Source organism: Rhea pennata, chromosome 11 (genome assembly GCF_028389875.1).
Source record: "Rhea pennata isolate bPtePen1 chromosome 11, bPtePen1.pri, whole genome shotgun sequence".
In the NCBI taxonomy this organism is placed as follows: Eukaryota; Metazoa; Chordata; class Aves; order Rheiformes; family Rheidae; genus Rhea; species Rhea pennata.
Genome location: NC_084673.1, coordinates 11829512 through 11848530, shown reverse-complemented (window position 1 = coordinate 11848530; position 19019 = coordinate 11829512). Strand labels below are relative to the sequence as shown.

The window sequence follows — 19019 nt, the reverse complement described above, 5'->3', positions numbered from 1 at the left end:
CTGCAACGGGACACTTGCCTGCTTTGTGTACAACACTGAGGACTAAAGAGTTTAAACAGGTTTAAACACACACGTGCACACACCCCCAGGCCAGGTCTCCCGAGCCAGGGCTGCCTGCTGCAGCCCCAAGCCTTTACGAGAGGCACCGTGGTACTGACTGCGGAGAGGCCGAGATCTCCGGGAAGAAAAAGCTTTGACAAAGGGGGTTATCTTTGAGATCCTTTTCTGACTTCCTCACCTGTAGTAAGTATTTATCTTTGATATACAACTTAATCTGCCCAAACTACTATGGCACCAGCCTGCCTTGGCACAGGCACTAGTGAGTGAGCTTTGCAAGGCGTAGCTTATCTAAGGAAAATAAATAAATGTACTGTTTGCCAAGCTACATTCATTCAGGAAATGCTCCATCACACAACTGTTTCTGTTTTCTTTACACTGCCATTTCTTAAGCCGATTTACTTTTCTCAATGACCCTGTATTAGTGCAGAGAGTGGATATTTTTCCATGTTGGTAATGCAAGACACAGAGGTGAGTATGAAATCTGCCAACTGCTCGCAAGCTGTTAAACACTTCTAAAGGCTCCCAGATCCTCCCCTATCAATGCCTGCATCGAAGCTGCACTTTGCTCGCCACCTCCTCACTCAGCGCAGCTCATTCCTATCACTTACACTTGCACAGTTGTTTGCTGTACATCAGGCAAATGTGTCATCCTTTTCCCAGGGTGCGGGAATAAAAAAGGAGGAGCTTCGAGCTGCACAGCCCCTGCAGATGGTCCCCACTGCAGCAGCCGGGGTGCTGGTGAGGGTATGCCCTAGGGACGCTGCCGAGACAGACCAGATTCCTGCCAGCTCCACTGCTATCAGGTTTAGAAGTGCTGCTTGCTGCATTTTGGCTTCTGTGCCTTAAGAGGATCATAAATCCCCCCAATTACCTCTGGTTCCTCTTCTCCAGCAAGCCCCCTACCTGCCACCAAAGACCCCAGAGAAATGGTGATGTTCTGAAGGGTCCTGTGCAGAGGCAGATGTGCTGCTGCCCATGAGCACTCTCCTGTGTCTCCACCCAGGAAAACTGCAAATATCCAGCAGGGCTGTGACACAAACACCTTTGCAGACAGGAACCAAAGAGGAACAACTCCTTGGACACAAAGTCTAGTCCAAAAGAAATTAGTTACCTGGATGATACAGAGAAGCTGACAGAGGTCTCTGAGACCATGACAGTCAGCCTGGCAAAGTATCAGAAGAGCAGTTTTTAGTTTCCATTTATAAAACAAAGCACAGGCTGCCAAGATCAGTTACCAACACTATTTAACTTTAACAACCTTTGCTAATTTTTTTAGCAATGACTCAAGAGTGTCAGGGCTGTGATGAAAAACATGCAGAGTGTGAAAAAATGAGGAACATTGGAGGTGTCTGGAAATAATCTTTCAAAAAATAAGGTCAAGAAGTATTAGGGATAAACTTCAGACCTCAGAGCTATAATGGGACGGAATAAACAAGATGCAAAGAGCAGCAACAGTTGAGGTAACTAGTTTAACTTACATGTGCTGAGAAGAGCATTGAGATCAAGCCTGAAGGAGGTGTGCATATTTCCTGCTTTAGCAACAGCTTTAGAGAAGAAAATAACATTCTGCCTCTTCCTTTACCAAAGGTAGATGATTCAAAGGAGGACTAGCATATGGGATAAAAATCCTCAGCACAGTCAGAATGGTGACAGCTCCCCACAATAACTAGCTAGTTTCTACCTTGGAAACTGTATTTCATGCAACTGTAAAATGAGTGTAGAAGTGTCCCAACCATTGTGAAAAGGAACTTTGACTAATCAGCATTTTCCTGATGAAGATTCAATCTCCTCAACAGCTCTATTGAAAATTAAATGCCATGAGGGCACAGTATAAACAGCCCCACAGTGTGAGGACCAGCTGGTGAGCTGTCAAGAGAAAAGAATTAAAAAAAAAAAAAAAAAAAAAAAAGCACGAATGGAGATAGGAAATGTTATCTTCAAACCATGAAGGGAGATAAGGGAGCTAACTTTCAAACTCAAATATTACCATGTGGTATTTTCCTGAAAAAACAGCAAACAGCAGTCTGAAAACAGAGGCCACAGAAGCAGCTGAGAAGGAAAACATGAATTGAAAACAGAATAGGACTCAACTAGAGAAAGGGGAGAATGGAAGTCTCAACTGGTAGACAGAGGCAGCATCTACAGAATGCAAAAAAAGCCACTGTTGTCGCTCAGCTCCTCTAAGAAAGCTCATTTAATTTAAAAAGCTTCCAAGCTGGAAATAAGTAAAGGCTTAAATGATATTGAGGATATATAATACTCACTTGTCCTGGTTCTTTAACTTCTTCCCATGAACCATGCCAGAGGCAGGACATGGAGCTACAGCCCCCTTGGTCTGAGTGTGGCCATCCCAAGTCATATCTGGCTACTCTTGAGACCCTCATCTGTACCCAAACACCCCACTTTCCTCTACGTTCCCCTTCCCGAAAGGGCAGCCGTGCTGCTGGCTGTAAAGAAGCTAAGAAAATAAGCCTAACAGGAAAGTTGAATGGGAGAAGCTCCCACACAGGACAGCACCTGCTTAGCCATGTTAGCCAGCTAGCTCTGCTGTCGTCACTGTATCACTAACGGTTCCCATAGCTACTCGGGAAGACAAAATTAGCTCAAAGAACCTTCTATCGCTCCATTATTTAACAAACACACAAAGATGCACTTAGGAGAAAAATGCAGGCAGGGACCCAGTTTAGCTGCTGCCTGGGCTAATCAGACCTGTAACTGAAGATGGCCACCTGGAGAGCCAGGGTCCAGCTTCTGAGCCCCACCACCATGCTGCTGTAACAGGAAGAGAGCCAGCCAGCCATGTTAGTCACAAGAGAACTCCTGCCCAGTGGTGCAGTGTGTCCAGCCTGTGCTCCCAAGAGTTACTACTCATACCAGGTACTGGGCAGCAACTGCCAGGTTTCCCTGCCTCTCCGCTACTCAATCCAGAGTGCTGAGGAGCAGAGAGGAGGTCAGCAGTGCCTGCTTGCCAGGCAGGACACAGGCCAGCTGCGCAGAGTCGTGCCTGCACTGCAGTCCCCACTCCTCCCATCACCACTGGGTTTCCATCGCCTGGGGGAAGTGAAGTGCCATGCCAGTCCTGCAGACTGAGGCAGGGCAAGGGAAAACCCTTGCCCCACCAGAATGATGGCCTAGAGCACACGTAAAGAAACCAAGGTTTATTAACGATACTGTACAAAAGGCACAGCGGCAGGAGAGAACAGACTACTCCAACATGCGGTTTGTCTCCAGTACAGTCTGCAAGATCTCATCCACCTGATCTGACTCAAAGTTAATCTCCTGAAGCTCCAAGTGGGGGAGGACCAACGAGAGAAGCCAGCTCACATTCATACGCAGGTTCTTAAGTTTCTCCATAACGCTGTGGGAAAGAGGAGAAAAGTGGAGTCAGTGGCATAAGTCCAGATTCGATACTGCCTGTCACATACTCAACTGCTGTCCTCTTTCCTACCAGGAGTACTATGTACTCCAGGGGGTTCCTTGCTCCACTCCACTCTTACTTCCACTACAGATCTGACACTGTGCCAAGTGATTCAGCAACAACATGTCACAGTGTAGGACAGAGCAGAATACACAGAGCACCTTTTCACATGGCATTTTTGAAGCCTGATCAATTATTTGGATTCATCTGTTGATTCCACCCTCTCAAAACAGCAGGATCTTCAGTTATAATCCAGTCATCAGGGTAGCAGTGTCCTATGGAAATGGCAGCCCACAATTACTCCTGCCCACTCCCTCACTTTAGGGTCAACAGGTACAGCCAACCCAAGTTCTGACCTCTTTATATCTGCTCTCTCTGGGCCCCTGCAGGAAACTTGTGCCTCCCTGAGCACCTCTAAGTGCATCTCTGTCTCCTTGAGTCTCTGCATCAGCTCAGCCTTCTCTTCTGTGGATCTCTCCAGCTTCGCTTTCAGCTCCTGCACCTCAGCTTGGCGGTAACCCATATGTTTCTTGCTCCAGTATAAGCCTTCAGTCTCCTGAGCTCTGAGTACTGCCAGTTCCTGCTGGCTTTTCAAGAATTCTGTTTTCAGGTAGCACTTCTCATGCTCTATTTCCTCCACCTGAAATAGGAGAGGAAGGTACATGCATAGGAATGACACCAATCAGCAAAATGAAAAGAGCTTTGCCAGGCCTGAAGGAGAAATGAAGAGTCAGCAAATAAAGGAAGAAGCCTACTACCTTCTTCACAGGAACATCTCTCCTGCTCAACCCACTTTGACCAGCCCTCTCCAGCACTGTCCTAACCCAGTGGGATGCACAGCCACAAATTAGTTACCTTGCACCGGAGGAAATCTCGCTCTGCTGAAATATTCTTCAGTTCCACAGAGATATTCTCCATTGCTCTTCTCATGTCCTCCTGCTCAGTTATATCCTCCTTCTCCCCTGTGTTCAAAACCTGCAATTCTCTTCCTCCTTTGTCTCCAGTCATAAGGCATGGGGCCTTCTCTGCCTTTGGTCTATCAAGTCTCTCCTTCCACCCAAAAGGAAAGAGTTGAATGGGAGCTTCACCACCTGCAGCAGCCTTCGAAACACCCACAACTGCCACAAAGGGTCTCCTGTCCATGTCCTTTGTGTTCACACAAATGCCCAAGTCTGCAGCCTGTCTTTCTGCTATTAAGTTTGGCATTTGATCTTCCAGCTCTTCTCGGATCATGGCAGTATCTTTCTGATTTCCTGCTGAGCTACTGGGTGATGCTGGAGTCTCTGCTCTGCGGCAGCATCCATCCCAGTGCAATGCACTGTTAGCATGACTGGTGCTGCTGAGGGTGCCTGGCAGCCCTTTGAACAGATAGGTGTGCAAGCTGCCACCTACATTTGTCTCCCGTTTTATGCACCCAAGGTCTTCTCTGTCTTGGTAAGGTACTGCAAAATTCTTCTGAAGAGGGAAAGGAGGAAGGCTGGGACAAGTCAGATCTGGAAGTGAAACTTCCATCTGTTCCTCAGGCTTTTCCAGTAGCTCTTCTTTTATGGTCAAGTTGGGCTTGCTATAAAAGGAGAGAGAGAAAGGGGGTGAGCAGGCAAGAGTGCTCCCAATCCACAGCACAGCTGACCTCAATCACCAGACAATTTCTGTTCACTACCTGGTGGGGGAGAGACCAACCAGCAATCTCCTAGGACCACAGGGATGACAGTGGGACCACAGCCCACTGTGTGTGTGTGTGGGGGGGGGGGACAGCCTCATGCCAAGGCTGCCATCATAGTGGAGAGAAGAAAGTCTGACAGTATTGGCACTGACAGAGAAAGGACACTGGTTGAGTTGAAACTGGGAGTACTTAAAAATACCAGCTTGTCAAGGGTTTTTGTTTCCCCCTTTATCCCACCCTGCTCCACTTCCTTGTCCAGATGTGAAAAGGTGAAGGAGCATTTGAGTCCCACAAACCCCTCCCAGACAGAAGGGATGGAGAAAAGGACCAAAGACAGATCCACTGGCTTTGGTCAGTGCTCCTTCCACAAAACTGCATCTCACCAAGCCTTTCCACATAGGCCTTGGTATAGACAAAAACAAGGGGACAGAGGATAATAAAGGTGCAGAGCAGGAGCCCACAACCTGCCACCTACCCTGCTGTCACGGAGGTGTTTGGTTCCCAAGGTTCTGTTCCAGCCTGGCTTGCAGTGATCTTTTTGAGAGGAGGGGCAGAGGCAGCAGTCCCATCAGCAACCTTTTCCTCAGGCTCCAGCTTCACAGCGCAGGTGAAACTGCTGGTACGAGCAGGCCAGGGCACTGATGCAGGGGACGACACCTGGGGAAGAAACATTTAAAAAAGGTAAGACAACAGCCCACATTATACCAGCTGCACCATGGGAAACCAAGCCTTAGCCAAGAGGAAAGAGGCACGAGAAGACAGCTGAACCCCTTTTGAGCAGGTTCCGTCAGCCAGGTATTAAATCAAGATGCCCTAACCAATAACCATCCTTGGGAGGCAACCAGTAGAGATCAGTTCCCAGTTTCTCAGATTGTGCCCTCTAGCACCTGTTTTACCAGCAGGGACTGGCCTCAGTCTCAGCAGCCACAGTCCAGGGAGCTCAGTCACTTGCAAGCCCCACACAGTCTTCCTTGCGATTAACCAGCTCACATCATATGTTCACTGATGCTGTCCCTAGAACAAACAGTGCTCCCTTCACACCCCACTATCTTATATCACAGGTGGCACAGTTCTTGTTTCAGGCTGCAAGTGTGTCTCCTTGATTTGGGGGATGGTGCTTTAGTTCCTCCGTGCTTCGACGAGGCACTTGTTGTGCAGCGAGAGCTTTCATGCTTGTTATAGATAAAAATGCAACAGACAAACCAACTCTCTTTCTACATACATGCACCTGTGATAACATGAGATGACCAAGTCATGGAGGAAAAAATGAGCAATGAAGAGGAGAGAAGAGGCATTGATGCTACTACATCACAGAAGAGATGACAAACATGAGTAAGGACAGAGTTACTCCCAGAGAGTCTCCAAGGCAGAAGCCAGAGCAGATTCTCTGTGACAGCTATCAAACCCTCATTTACTTACGTGCACTGTAATAGGCAGGTATATTAAAGATGGCTTACAAGAGAAAAAAGGTGTGTGTGGAGGGGTAAGAAACCCCCTGTCCTTACCAGGTTTCAACGCACTGAGAAAAAGATTAGTCTAGCATGCAACATGAAGGTATCTTTGGGAAGAGAGCATGCAGAGAGACTAGGCTGGGGCTGGAGGGCCATGGGAAGACATCTGAACACCATGGTGAGTGTTGGGAGGGAACTGTCCCTAATGGACGGCCAACCTGATCACATGCTGCAGTGTCCATAGCTGCCCGGAGAACCCATCCTGGGCAGCCGTGTCCGAAAGAGAGCTCTCCTGAAAATTCAAAACATCAGAGTCTTTATGCAACTGGTTAACCTGAAAAAGGGGAAGGAGGCCACACAGAATCAGCCCTGCAAGCCCAAAAGAGGAAACAGGGAGCTCGCCACATCCTCTTCCAACCAGGTGAGACAGTAAGTAACTCACTAGGACCAGGCAGGACAGGGTCAGGATGGGCACAGGGGCTGGGACTGCCCCGATCCTCAAGCTGTGAATAAGAATTGTAGTCTCACATTATATGATGCTTCATCATCATTACATGTTGGCTTCTCTCTCATCAGGAGGAAAGGAGAACAACAGTGAGGCAAGGATGAGAACCATGCTGGCTCACGCAGCTGTCTCCCATCTGTCTCACCTGCTGTTCCATGCTCTCCCCTGATGATGATGATGATGACCTCCTCCTCTTCCTCTCTGCACTCAGCTCCCTAGACCATGGAAGGGAAAAATGGAGGAAGTGTGCTGTCATACTGAGAGGCAAGATGTTCTCTCTGCCATGAGATGGAGCCTGGGATGCAGGAGAAAAGCAGCAGATATCTTCTGTACCAGCAGTGACCATGCAAGAGATGCCACTGCTGGGCAAGGAGACACCCGACTTCCCTCTTGCCTCCTAGCTCCAGGTAGCTGAGCAGCAAGGTGGAACTGGACATCCTCACCCCTTCCTGCATTTCTGGTTGTAGCTGGGGCTCTTCTCCTCATCGCTGGCTTCCTGCTCCTCAGGTGCTGAGCAGTTTCTGCAACAAGAGCAGTCCACCACACCTCAATATGTAAAAGAACAGTTTGGCTCCCCCTCCCACCAAGAATCTCCATGGTTTGGGCATCTGTCCAATGTCTCTACTCTTTTAGGATTTCAAAAAAGGTAAGGCCATAGAAATATCTGAAGAGTCGAACAGTGCATTTAAGGGCAGAGCAAGAAAAAGAGCCACTCGACTCTCAAAATAACACAGATAGAAAGTAATGAAGTACAAACCATAAGACCAAGAGTTCAGCACAGAAAGCAGGAACCCACACATTTGACATAAACCATTTGTATTTCAAGGATGTGAGATGGCAGTGAGAAAAATCACCCAGGACTCTATCTGTGAGTCCCTACCTGTATTTGGGAAGAGGATGAAGACAGCAAGACCAGTTTTCTGGTAACGATGTGGGATCAACCTGGTCAGGGAGTTTCCTCCACTTCAGACACTCCTCACACTGCACCCATGTCTGATCTGGTCTTTCTCTGCAAAAACCAACATACAGTTTAAGTATCTCAAGCATGGAGCAAATGCTAGGAAAGGCTGGTCAGTGCAAGTGCTGCCGCCCGACCCCAAGTCAGTCCCAGCCCATTTGGCACAGCATGGAGGGCAGTCTGAGGCACTGATGCCTGTCTGCTCTCCCAGGAGCACCCTGCCCATTGTGTGACATCCTTCCCACTGGCCACAGGGCCAAACTCCTCAGGTTCAAACCCTGGCTCCCAAAATGACCCTCCTGGTTGCACATCCCCACCCCTCCTTGGCCAAGGGAAACCCCCAGGCTGTTAGGGTTGACAAAGATCAGAGCTAGCTCTCACGCTATTATACAGGCTGCATCCACACTTCCCAAATTCATCTGGGCGACCTTCGCCTTCCAGTAGGCATTGAGTTTCTGCCCTAGCACAGTGACTGTCCGTCTGGAAGTGAAAACACAGCAAGAAACCAGTGTCCCAAACAGCACAAGAGGCAGCATGAAGAACAGCCAGGGCAAATGCAAACCTCTCCCTGGAAAGCTCAACTCAGACTTGCAATTGTAGGTTTTAGATTGGCACCTAAGCAGCCCCAGTGCAGCACCCAGCCCACACCAGCAGAAAACATGCCAATATCATCATAAAGCATTCAGACTTTCTCCTCCGCTCTCCAAGGGCGGCTCTGTTGCCTCAAACACTCCCTCACCTCACCTCACCTGGAGTGGCACTGCTTGGACATTCAGTGTTGTATACACCTCCCTTCCAAACCAGGGCAAATGCAAGGCCTCATGGGGGACCTGAGGGCCAGGCAGCACATGGGAAGCCACTCATCTTGGCCACAAATGCACGTGTAGCACGAAAACATGCCAGACTGCATCAAAAGGCCATGCAGACCCAGATCAAACCTTCACGGCTAACGAGGTCTGACTAGCCCTACCTCAATTAGTTCTGTAGACTCAGGCTCACCTCACGCTTCAGAAAGGGGCTATCATCTCCTTGGGTATTCTGTTACTGAACACTTATTATGGCACTAGGTCAAACCAATGAGAGCCAGGGGAGCAGAGATCTCTCAGCTGCGGCTCTGCATTCAGGGAGATCCTGGCCACCCTTAACACCAAAAGCACAACCCAGCCCTGGCAAGGCTCTTGCTGTGACTCAGTCTGAGGCAGAGCACAGGTAACTGGTGGCAGGACATTGGAGTTCTTCCCTTCATCAGTCCAGGGGCATTCCCTTGTTCATGCTTTTACTTATCAGCAAATTCCTGGGGTTGGGCTGAGAAAGACCCCTGCCAATCAGCAGCACAACCCTCCTAATATCTCAAAAAGATACAGATAACCATTGAACTCCAATGTTAGCAAAGTGCCAGGGGGAAGAAGCAGAGATGTCCACAAACATTGCACCTTACAGTCCTCACTTGTTGCTGAGGAAAAGGCCCTGCAAACTCGGTCACTAAAGCTCTGCGTTATTTACTCTAATTAAAGAACAGTTCTCTAGCAGCACAGCAAAAATAAATCACTTTGGTCTACTCTGTCCCAGTCTCACTTAATCCTGCCCAAGGTTTCAGTTTGCCAGAAGTCCCTTTCCCAAGCGCAGTCTCCCTTGATGTGTGGAACACAGCAGTCTGGGAACCAGGGGCTGGTGCCCACAGAGAGAGAGCGCTGCTTGCTTCTGCTGCGCTTCTTAGCTGGAGGTTCCCTGAGAGTATCTGACCTTCCCCGCTGGCTTTGAGGGACTGATCCCAGCTTGGGCAGCTCTGCTGAAGTGAACGCAGATGCAGACATCACTGTATTCTGGAGGGGTTTCCTTAGGGCTGGATTCTTGTGGGGGAACATGCCTGGATGCCAGGGCTAGATGAACACACAGATTGCGTCCACGCTTCAGCTCAGGGCTCTATGTATGCACCAGTCTTCCCAGGCATGCAATTCTCCTTGCTCTCTAAGGGCATCAGAGGCAGAAAAATAATGGCCTGGTCTGGAGCTACTTCAAAATAAACAGACCTAAGAACATGTGTAGCACCTCAGATAGAAGGCTGTAACACAGCAAAACCCTCCCCAAGCAGCAGCCTGGGGCACAGACCTCTCTTACCGGTATTCCTTGCTCTCTTCAAAGTCCTGTTTGTTCTGTGCTGGTTTCAAGAAGTTGCATTCAATTACCCCAATGACACCCATGCCTTCTCCCTGCATTGGGGGCCAGCAGCGAAGGGAAAGAGCTGTTTTAGCCAGTTCTGCTCACAACAGGAAAAAGAAAGCAGCCCTCTGGGGAGTGCTGACACCCTCCTTGCCCTCCAGTACAGATGCTGCAGGCAAACCCACGGCTCGTACCTTGCACACCAACGTATGAGCTGCATTTGGCTGGCAGCATTTGCAAGCCCTGCTGATAAAAATCCCTGCAAAGGCATCTGTGGTATGTACTGAAGCCTCTTCTTCCAGAACACAGAGCCTTGGCTGGCTTAAGTAACAGGCCAAAATTATCTGGGGCTGAAGGTGTGCCACAGCTCTGAGATACTCCCGCAAGATATCGGCTGGAAGCAACTGCTTCAGAGCCAGCTTCCCATCAAAGCCGAGGTCTTCCTGCCAGAGCAGATCCACCTGGATCACCCTGGGGAGAGGCTGGCTGCCTGTCCTCTCACAGCTCCTCTGACAACAGCAGCATTACAAACCAGCTGGACACCTCTAGTTCCTAGAAGCCGGATAGGCACCCACTGTGGAGATGCACACGTTGACTGGATCCTCGGGACATAGCCTCAGAAACACCAGGTCTCCAGGCTCAACTCTCATCACTGTGCAATAGGGAAGCAAAGACCTACAAAAAGGTTGCTTTCTGCAAAGCCCCATTCTCCCCTCTCCCAAGTAAAAGGGGAGATTGACCAGTCCAACCACTCACCTTCCTTTGGCAGCCGACTTTCTCATAGGACTTGATGAGACGGTTGTTGTGGTACATCATGATCCCATAGTGGCTTTTGTTCTTGCAGGTGAATCCAAAGGTGATCTTCACTCTTCTGTTCTGTGCGAAAACTAGTCAAGGGAGCAATAAACAAGGAGCTCTGGGAGAGGGAGGGGTGGGGGGATGCAGAGCCCAATATCTAGGGGGGGGCTGCAGCACCGAGCGGCCCCTGTTGCCCTCCTCATCAGAGGAACAGCGTGCAGCCTTGGCCCACTTCAAATGACAACCTCCTCCCTGTCAATAGTCACAGATAACGGCAAGCACAACCAACTGGAGGTGAGCTGGACACAGCCGTACTGAGCACCCAGCCTGCTACTGCCAAGTCAAAACATGTGTAGGTTAGAGCTCCCATAAAGGCTCTGATCCTCATTTATATTACACTGATAACAGAAGAGTCAAGATTTGGCCAAAGAAACAGCCTCAAAGCTATCACAAACAAGATAACTAATGACTAAGTTTTACACTTGTAATTAAAAGATACAATAGCTAATATTTACAAAACCAAAACATACACACACAGTCAAGACTGAAGAAACCTTAACAACTAGTAATAACACCAAGGTCCAGCACAGAATAAAGAGCTCACTTTCAGCACACTCCAGTTTCACAAATTCAGTTCTGGACAGACTGTTATTAAATAGGGAACTGTGGTTTTAGGATTAAAATATTTAATTAATCACTTATTGTTTAAAGATATTTTTAATGTGCTTATGTCTTAAAATCAGAGCTTGTGCATTCGCAATATTCATAGACATTGCATGCCTTCCTCTACATGCCATGTATATAACACATGTTATCCTCCAGATCTCAAGGAGCTACTATTTCAAGCATATTCACTATAAAAAGTCAAGGTATCTTTGACAGAAAATGGAAATCCACTGCCACTAGAGTTTTGTAATCACCAGTCTGCTGCACTTCTGGAAATCATCTCAAAAACAGTGTCTCAGCAGTTACCCTGAAGAGGGCAACTAGCATGCAAAATCTTAACTATTGTTAAGTTACAAAAGTGGGAGAGGACTTCCGTTTTCATTCTCCAATTTCTGATTGAGTAAATAGGGATGGAATTTAAGCAAACAACATTTTTTTTACATTGGATTCAGACACTGATATAAGCACAAAAACTTGGGACAGAAAATTACTTTTAAGTAGGTGAGAGGAGGGGGAAAAAGATGTTCAGATATAGTTCCAAAGAGCTTAAGCGAAGTTCTTTCTAGAAGCCATTTGAACCGATTTGATAGCCATACTGCTCTCTGCACTTGGCTTTGACCTGGAGACACTCCTCTCCAAAAGGATGTGCCAACAGGTAAGCCAGGTAATCTTATTCTCAAACATCCAGTAGGAGAGAAAGAAAAAATAAACATCAACATGCTCTAAGAACTCAAATTAGCAACTTTAGTCAGTCAGGAAAAATAAGCAAGTAACTGTTTAGGAATGGGACAGAAAGGCAGAATGGCTTTTCTGGTCTCTGTTCTCATTTTTGGTAAGTGTTTTTTTCCACTGAATTGAAATAACATTCACATTTAAAATACATTTCAGAAAGTATTTTCCTCAGCAAAACTGACAAGTCAGCAAAAGCCTCGTGTCCCTCCCTACCCCACCCTCCCTGGACACAGTACATCCACCTCAGTGTACGGGCGAGAACTGGCTCAAATTCAGCATGAGACATGGCCCACCCCTGCTCCAGCAGGAGCAGCCTTGAGGGATCTTTTCTACCTTCACATCAAGACTTGGCCTCTCGAAGTTGACCAGAAGACAGGAAGGAGAAGATAACTCAGCCTGTCTATTCATTTAAAATCCTGTATTTCTCTGTGCATCAAGAGCAGGCCTAAACCTAGCCACAGAGCTGATTTGGACCTTACAGAGTGCTGAGGCCGCTCTGGAAGCAAAGCGCTGAGAGGCTGGCAGAAAGGATACAGCAAATGTGGGCTTGTATACATCATATTCGGTGTGGGCCAAGCTCTTGGAGATCAACTGAGTGTTCACCTTCTTCTGTCGCAGGATGATCTGCATGCGAGGCTTCAGGTACAAGATACTGCAATACGCCTGTGAGAAAGGACAGCACAACAGAACAGGAGAGAGAAATTCCAGACATAGGGAAGATATCAGACACTCAAATCTGTCCCATATAGTCATTTTCAGGCAAACCCAAGATCTGCTTTGGATTCCACATCTTTCATCCCCTGCAAGGCATCAGAAGAGGGTGGCCCACCATAATGTGACACTGGAGGAACAGGTCACCCATACTGCCTGCCCGGGAAGCACAGAGCAGCCTAGGGAAGGGCTGCCTGGCTGCCTTTCAGCCCTCGATAACTCACCCGTAACGAGTACTGTGTCTCTGGGACTGGAAACTCTTGGACCATCTCCTGACAGGGCAGAACCCTTCTGCTAGGAACCTCCACGCCCTCTGCAAGGAAGTCTGCTAATCGAATATCATACTCATCTGTATCAAAGTCCAGCTCTGGCTTCCCATCTTTATTTCTGAAAAAGACCAGACACAAAAATAAAGACAGCCTCTCCCATTCATCCCACACCAGGGTCCAAAGCAGAACCAGCTTTAACACAATCATAAAAAGTCTTGCATCTGGAAGGACAACAACTTAGCAGGACTCCACTATAGGGAAATCAATGACTAAAATAGTCCCTTTGCTCTTAACCCTGGTGTCAGGAGACACAGCTTCCTTGATAAGTCTACTCTTCTGTATCAAGGTGCCAGGGAACAGCAGACAGAGTCTTTCACACAGCCCACATCTTTTTAGTAAATCATTTAATTACAGGGGATTCTATGCACAACACCAAAGCAGTAGAACATTTCACAGTTGTCTTGACAGACAGAAACATGGAAATTTTCCCTTGCATGGGGGGGTGGGAGGGGAAGGAAGTAAAAGGATAATTAGTTTGCTTAAAAAAAGAGAATGAGTTTGTAACATAGCAAGATCGATCTCTCTCAATTCCCAGGGCAGTATCTCAAGCATTCAGTCACACAGAGGAAGGGGAGGAAATGCCTGCATTCGTTCCTCCAGCACTTCCCAGGGAGGACTCAGCACACGCTGAAGGTGGCAGCATTACCCCTGGCCATACCATGAAGGCTCCTGCAAAGCAAGCAGTGCTCTGGTGGCTCCAGCCACAGAAGAGGAAAGAAGGAAAATGAGCCACACTCAACACAATGCCGAACCCCCCATCAGCGAAATCCCCTTGGCTCACGGCTACTCTCCACACACACTTTACAATAGAAGACGTCTCCTGATGGCCCAAAGCAACCAGGTCCTTGTGCAAACTCAGTGCCCACAACGCTAGTGCTGCCAGGAAAACCTCACATGCCGAAACACCTCAGCCCCCTTCCCACAAGCAGGCTTGCACTGCAGAGCTCAGGCAGTGAGCAGCAACGGCAAGCAGCCCAGTCCCAACCCGGTCTCCTTCGGAAAGCGGGGTAACGGCTTCACATAAGAAGCGGCTGCGCTGGATGAGAGTGGGCTTCAACCCCCACCCAGAACAGGAACTGTGCTGAACCTGCCTGTGCTACAACTCTCCTCGCCTCAGTCGGGGCACAGCTGCCTGCCTGGCCGCCCCTCCACTCCATACCTGCGGATGTTCCAGATGAGGATGCGCGTGCCCTTCTTGCCTGGGATAGCATCAAACTGTGCCAGCAGCTCCTCCCTGGTGTTGAAGAGGGTATGCTGCAGGATGGCCTCCAGGCTGGGCACAGAGTCTTCAGTAACAATTATTTTCTCTAGAAGCCAGTGAGTCAAGGAGAACAGGGTTGCCCAGTCTCCCCGCAAAAAAGGGCATAAAAAACTCCAACTACAAGGACCCAGTCCCAGGCATGACTCCCCGGAGAAGTGTGACCCACTACGGTCCATCCGGGGATAGCCTCAAGGAAAGACTGAACCAGGACAGGCAAAAAACAGTCTGTTTCGCAGAAAAATACTCCATGTACTAAGCTACATGGGATAAGTGAATGCAAAGCTGTAACATCGCGCCAGTTGATAACAAAAGGGGCTGTGTGAGCAGCATTGTGGAGATGCACACCCTCGGCTCCCTTGGCCTGACAGCAATACAGCCTGCGTGCATTCTAGCACACCAAGGCAACAGCTCAGGGCCACTCCTGGTGCAGAAAAGCAGCACAGAGTAGAGCTGCTGGGTGAGGAGGCGTACGTGGGCTTGCACAGGGGAAAAGGAACGGAAACACGTAGCACACAAGTCAGTGACACAACTGCAAAAGCTTTTCAGGAGCCAGACTGGCCTTGATGAGCAGCAGATACACCCACCAGAGGTACAAGTGACAGCAGCATTCTGAAAGCAGGGCCTGCTGCAGAGGTGCTCCAGGTGCAGCACCAATCACAGTTATTCCTACCCTCTCCGAGCACTGTGTGCGGGGGCCTAGGAGCAGGCGCAGACAGCTGTACCCTCAGCGCCCGTGGCGGGGCCCCCCAGGGCCCTACAGAGGGGGCAATCAGCTCAGCTGCTTGGCTGCAGAAGGATACTGTTTTGCTGGTTGAATGGCACCAGGGGGACAATCACTGCCTCTGCATGGACACGTTCCAGGTAGGTCTGGGAAAGCAGTCCCACGCTGAGGGCCCCGCCGTTCTTGGTGAAGACGATGGCATCCTTCCCCAGGCGCATGGAGCCAGACTTGAAGCCATTTCCATACACTCCAATGCATGGGTGGTTTCTCTTCACACCGTTGTCCATGAAACCAAAGCTGAAAGTAGGTGAAGCAGAAAGAGACTGGAAATAGGGAGAGCCTGCTGCGCTCCAAACCCAGGGTCCACATTCCTGCCCGAAGCACTTGGCAAGGGGAGCTCAACTGCTGTTTGATAGGCCGAGAAGCAAAGACTCAGGGTAGAAACAGGTTCCTCTGCTGCAATACCACCCACAGCATTGTAGCATATGTAAAGAAGTTAAATCTCCTACCTGGCAGTCTTACACTCCTTCCACCATGCACCGAAAACCACACCAAGGGTGGAGAAGTGCTGTCCACAGTATCCAAACCCTAACTAACACAAGGCACCTGTACAATGTTTTTACATGATCAGACAAGAAAATCAAGAGGCAGAAGAGCAAGCCAACCTGCAACTCTGCACACCCAGGCCGCCAGCTGGCTCGGGAGACCTCGCGTGCCTCTTCTCTCTAACCCAGCACCAAACTTCTTCTCTGGTCTCCTCCCCATATACCTGCACCAATGCAGGGACAGCCTGCTCCATCGCTGCACCCTAAGGCAGGAAGTGGCAACAGGGGCAAAAACGAGCATTGTTTTGTGGTTTTGCTACGCTTCACCCTAACCTGTTCTGAATTAGCCCCAGAGTAGCTTAGAATGCATTGAGTCCCTCCCCATAGTGTCTCCATCACCCTCTTCTTGCCCTCTCGCTCCACCAGAGGGGAAGGCTTTTGCAGTGCTACCACTGCAGCATTGCACCGGGGCTTCCCTGAGGTCGCGGTCTGTCTCTCTCCCACTTCAATCCACAAATGCGCCAGGGCCAGTGGGAGAACAAGTGCAAAGCCCAAGGCACCTCCTTCCTCCATCACAGCACAGGCAGCAAGGGGCCAGGCCTTCTGGTTTTCTCTTCCTGAACCACTCTCGTTTTTCTGAAGAGTTGTGGTTTTCCACTTGCTGCAATTAAAGACATCATAGTTTCTCTACTTTGCTCCTCCTCCTTTTCACTGCTATTTCAATCCCAGCCTGCAAATGCTGCTGTTTGCAACACTCAGCTAAAAAATGAGCAACTCATGAAGCAAAACCGAAGCCTGGACATTTTGCAGCAGCAGAAGTTCTGGGAGAGGAACAGCTGGGATCAAAGCAAGGAGCAGCCCCACTCAGGAGCCATCCCTGCCAACAGACACTGCTGGCAGGAACAGCAGCGCTGGCAGTAGCAAGAAGGGAGACCTCAAGGATGGGCTGCAAGCAGTCTAGCAGCTGCAAGCAACAGAGGGGTCTCTTAAAAGCAGGAAACAGCTTTCTGCTCTGTTCCATGCCTTCCCGAAAAAGTTATCAGTCACCTGACAGTGTTTCCTCACTGTAAGTGGCCCCTAACATCCTGAAATTTGTCATCAAATAATGCCACACTTCAAATCTCTACCATAAGCCTGTTTCATTCTCTCAGCACTACTAGAAAAGCCCTCCTTTCGTCACAGAGGAAGGTTAATGCAATATAAACACGGCCTCTAAAGCCACAACTCACTTCAGCATCCACAAGGGAAGGCAGGCAAGAGAGGAAACTCCTCTCTAACATGAGTCTGCAAAGGACTCTTGGTTTGACTTCAGGCACATACGTCCACTTTTAAACAGATCTTATCTGCACCCCTGACTGAAAGCACCTCTTCTGCTCACTACACGGTTTGCACAAAATGGCTCCAAATGGCTTACAGCAGGGTGTTTAACAAATAGAAAGCTGGCTACAAGTCCCTAGACTACCCATTACATGCTGGGGCAGACCACACAAGTGTAAGGTTAATTCTCTTAAACCTTTGCACGCTAGGAGAATGAGGAAGGAATAAGTAGAGAGAGATGTATGCATTAACACTGGATGCCTATGATCTAGGGGCCAAAAGCATCAACGCTTGCAGGCAGGCATGCAGCCCATACCTGAGCATGCGATGCAGTTTGTGAGGGGTCATTCCTGCCCCATTATCCGTAAAAGTTAAACACAGGTGGCCCTTGAGCTCCACAACGTCAATGCAGAGAAGCTTCGCTGTGACACCGGGCTCTGAAGCGTTGTCTGTAGGAGGAAAAAAACCAGGCAGTTAGAAATACATGACAATGACTCCCCAGCCCCTTCACCCCCAGCTCAATTCTGGGGAGCATAAGCAGCTTCTCCAAACTTGTTCTCCTCCAAACGCAAGGGTGCAGCTAGAAAAAGTACCACCGCACGTGCTGAGCCCACTGGTGACAAGAAAAGCCGTGCTGGTGGCTGGAGCAGTGCGCCAGGCCGCGCAGAGCCCCGCCGCGACGCCCCACCACACTGCCGCGACGCCCTGCCACGACACCCGGCCGTGCTGCCGTGACGCCCCGCCATGACGCCCTGCCACGCTGCTGCGACACCCGGCCGTGCTGCCGCGATGCCCCGCCACGATGCCGCGACACGACGCCCTGCCGTGCTGCCGCGACACCCTGCCACGACACCCGGCCACGCTGCCGCGATGCCCCAGCCACGCTGCTGCGACACGACGCCCTGCCGTGCTGCCGCGACACCCTGCCACGACACGCGGCCGTGCTGCCGCGACGCCCCGGCCACGCGGCCGTGCTGCCACGACGCCACGCCGCGCTGCCGCGACACCCCGCCACGATGCCGCGACACCCCGCCACGCTGCCGCGATGCCCCACCACGACGCCCCGCCACGCTGCCGCGACGCCCCCGGCCACGCGGGCCCGAGCGCTGCCTGCGCGTTAGAGGGGCTGCCCGGCCGGTCCCTCGGAGGCAAACGCCGAACGCGAGCCCCCGCCCGCGGGCGCCGCGCTTACCCAGCAGCTCGGCCACGGCGCTGAAGGGCCGCGTGTGGCTGGCGCTGTTGCTCTGCAGGTAGCAGGGGCTCATCTGCAGGGACAGAGACGGCGGCGGTCAGCGCGGCGCGACGGCGGTCTGCGCGGCCCGGCGCGGCGCGGCCCGGCCCGCACTTACGGTGCCGAGGCAGACGCCCTGCTCGGTGCCGGGCCGGTGGGACATAGCGGCGCCCTCCGCTGCCCGCCGCCTGCCACAAGATGGCAGCCCCCGCGCGGCGGCGGGGCCGCCGCCGTACGGCACGATGGCGGCTCCCACGCGGCCGCTCGGCCTCACGCAAGGCGGCTTCAAGCGCTAACGCCCCTCCTTGCGGCGCGACATGGCGGCGCCCGGCGCCGTACAACATGGCGGCGCCCCGCCGCGGCCTCCGCGGGAGGCGCCCTTTTGGCGGCCCTGCTCGCCCTCCAACGCTCCCCTCCCGCCCGCGCCCCCCAGGCGGGGGTGAAGTGTGTGTGGGGGGGGTCCATCGTACCACCCTTCCTCCTTCTCCAAATC

The 19019-nt window shown here is 50.6% G+C and overlaps 1 protein-coding gene across 2 annotated transcripts; it reads right to left on the bottom strand.

Moving 5' to 3' along the window:
* Window positions 1-3203: 3203 nt before the first annotated feature.
* On the bottom strand, window positions 3204-18726 carry MORC4 (MORC family CW-type zinc finger 4). 2 transcript variants are annotated; one of them, XM_062584681.1, is made up of 17 exons: window positions 18645-18726; window positions 18488-18560; window positions 17612-17744; window positions 15513-15730; window positions 14611-14758; window positions 13347-13509; window positions 12946-13074; window positions 10972-11091; window positions 10174-10265; window positions 8437-8535; window positions 7978-8106; window positions 7541-7618; window positions 7243-7312; window positions 5617-5798; window positions 4334-5042; window positions 3835-4118; window positions 3204-3418 (listed from the first exon to the last, which is right to left on the bottom strand). In XM_062584681.1, the coding sequence occupies exons 1-17, from the start codon at window positions 18687-18689 to the stop codon at window positions 3265-3267; spliced, it is 2826 nt and encodes a 941-aa protein (XP_062440665.1). In that variant the 5' UTR covers window positions 18690-18726; the 3' UTR covers window positions 3204-3264. The 2 variants fall into 2 exon arrangements, with proteins under 2 accessions (XP_062440665.1, XP_062440666.1); XM_062584682.1 differs by having other exon boundaries at window positions 3306-3418; window positions 3891-4118.
* Window positions 18727-19019: the final 293 nt, after the last annotated feature.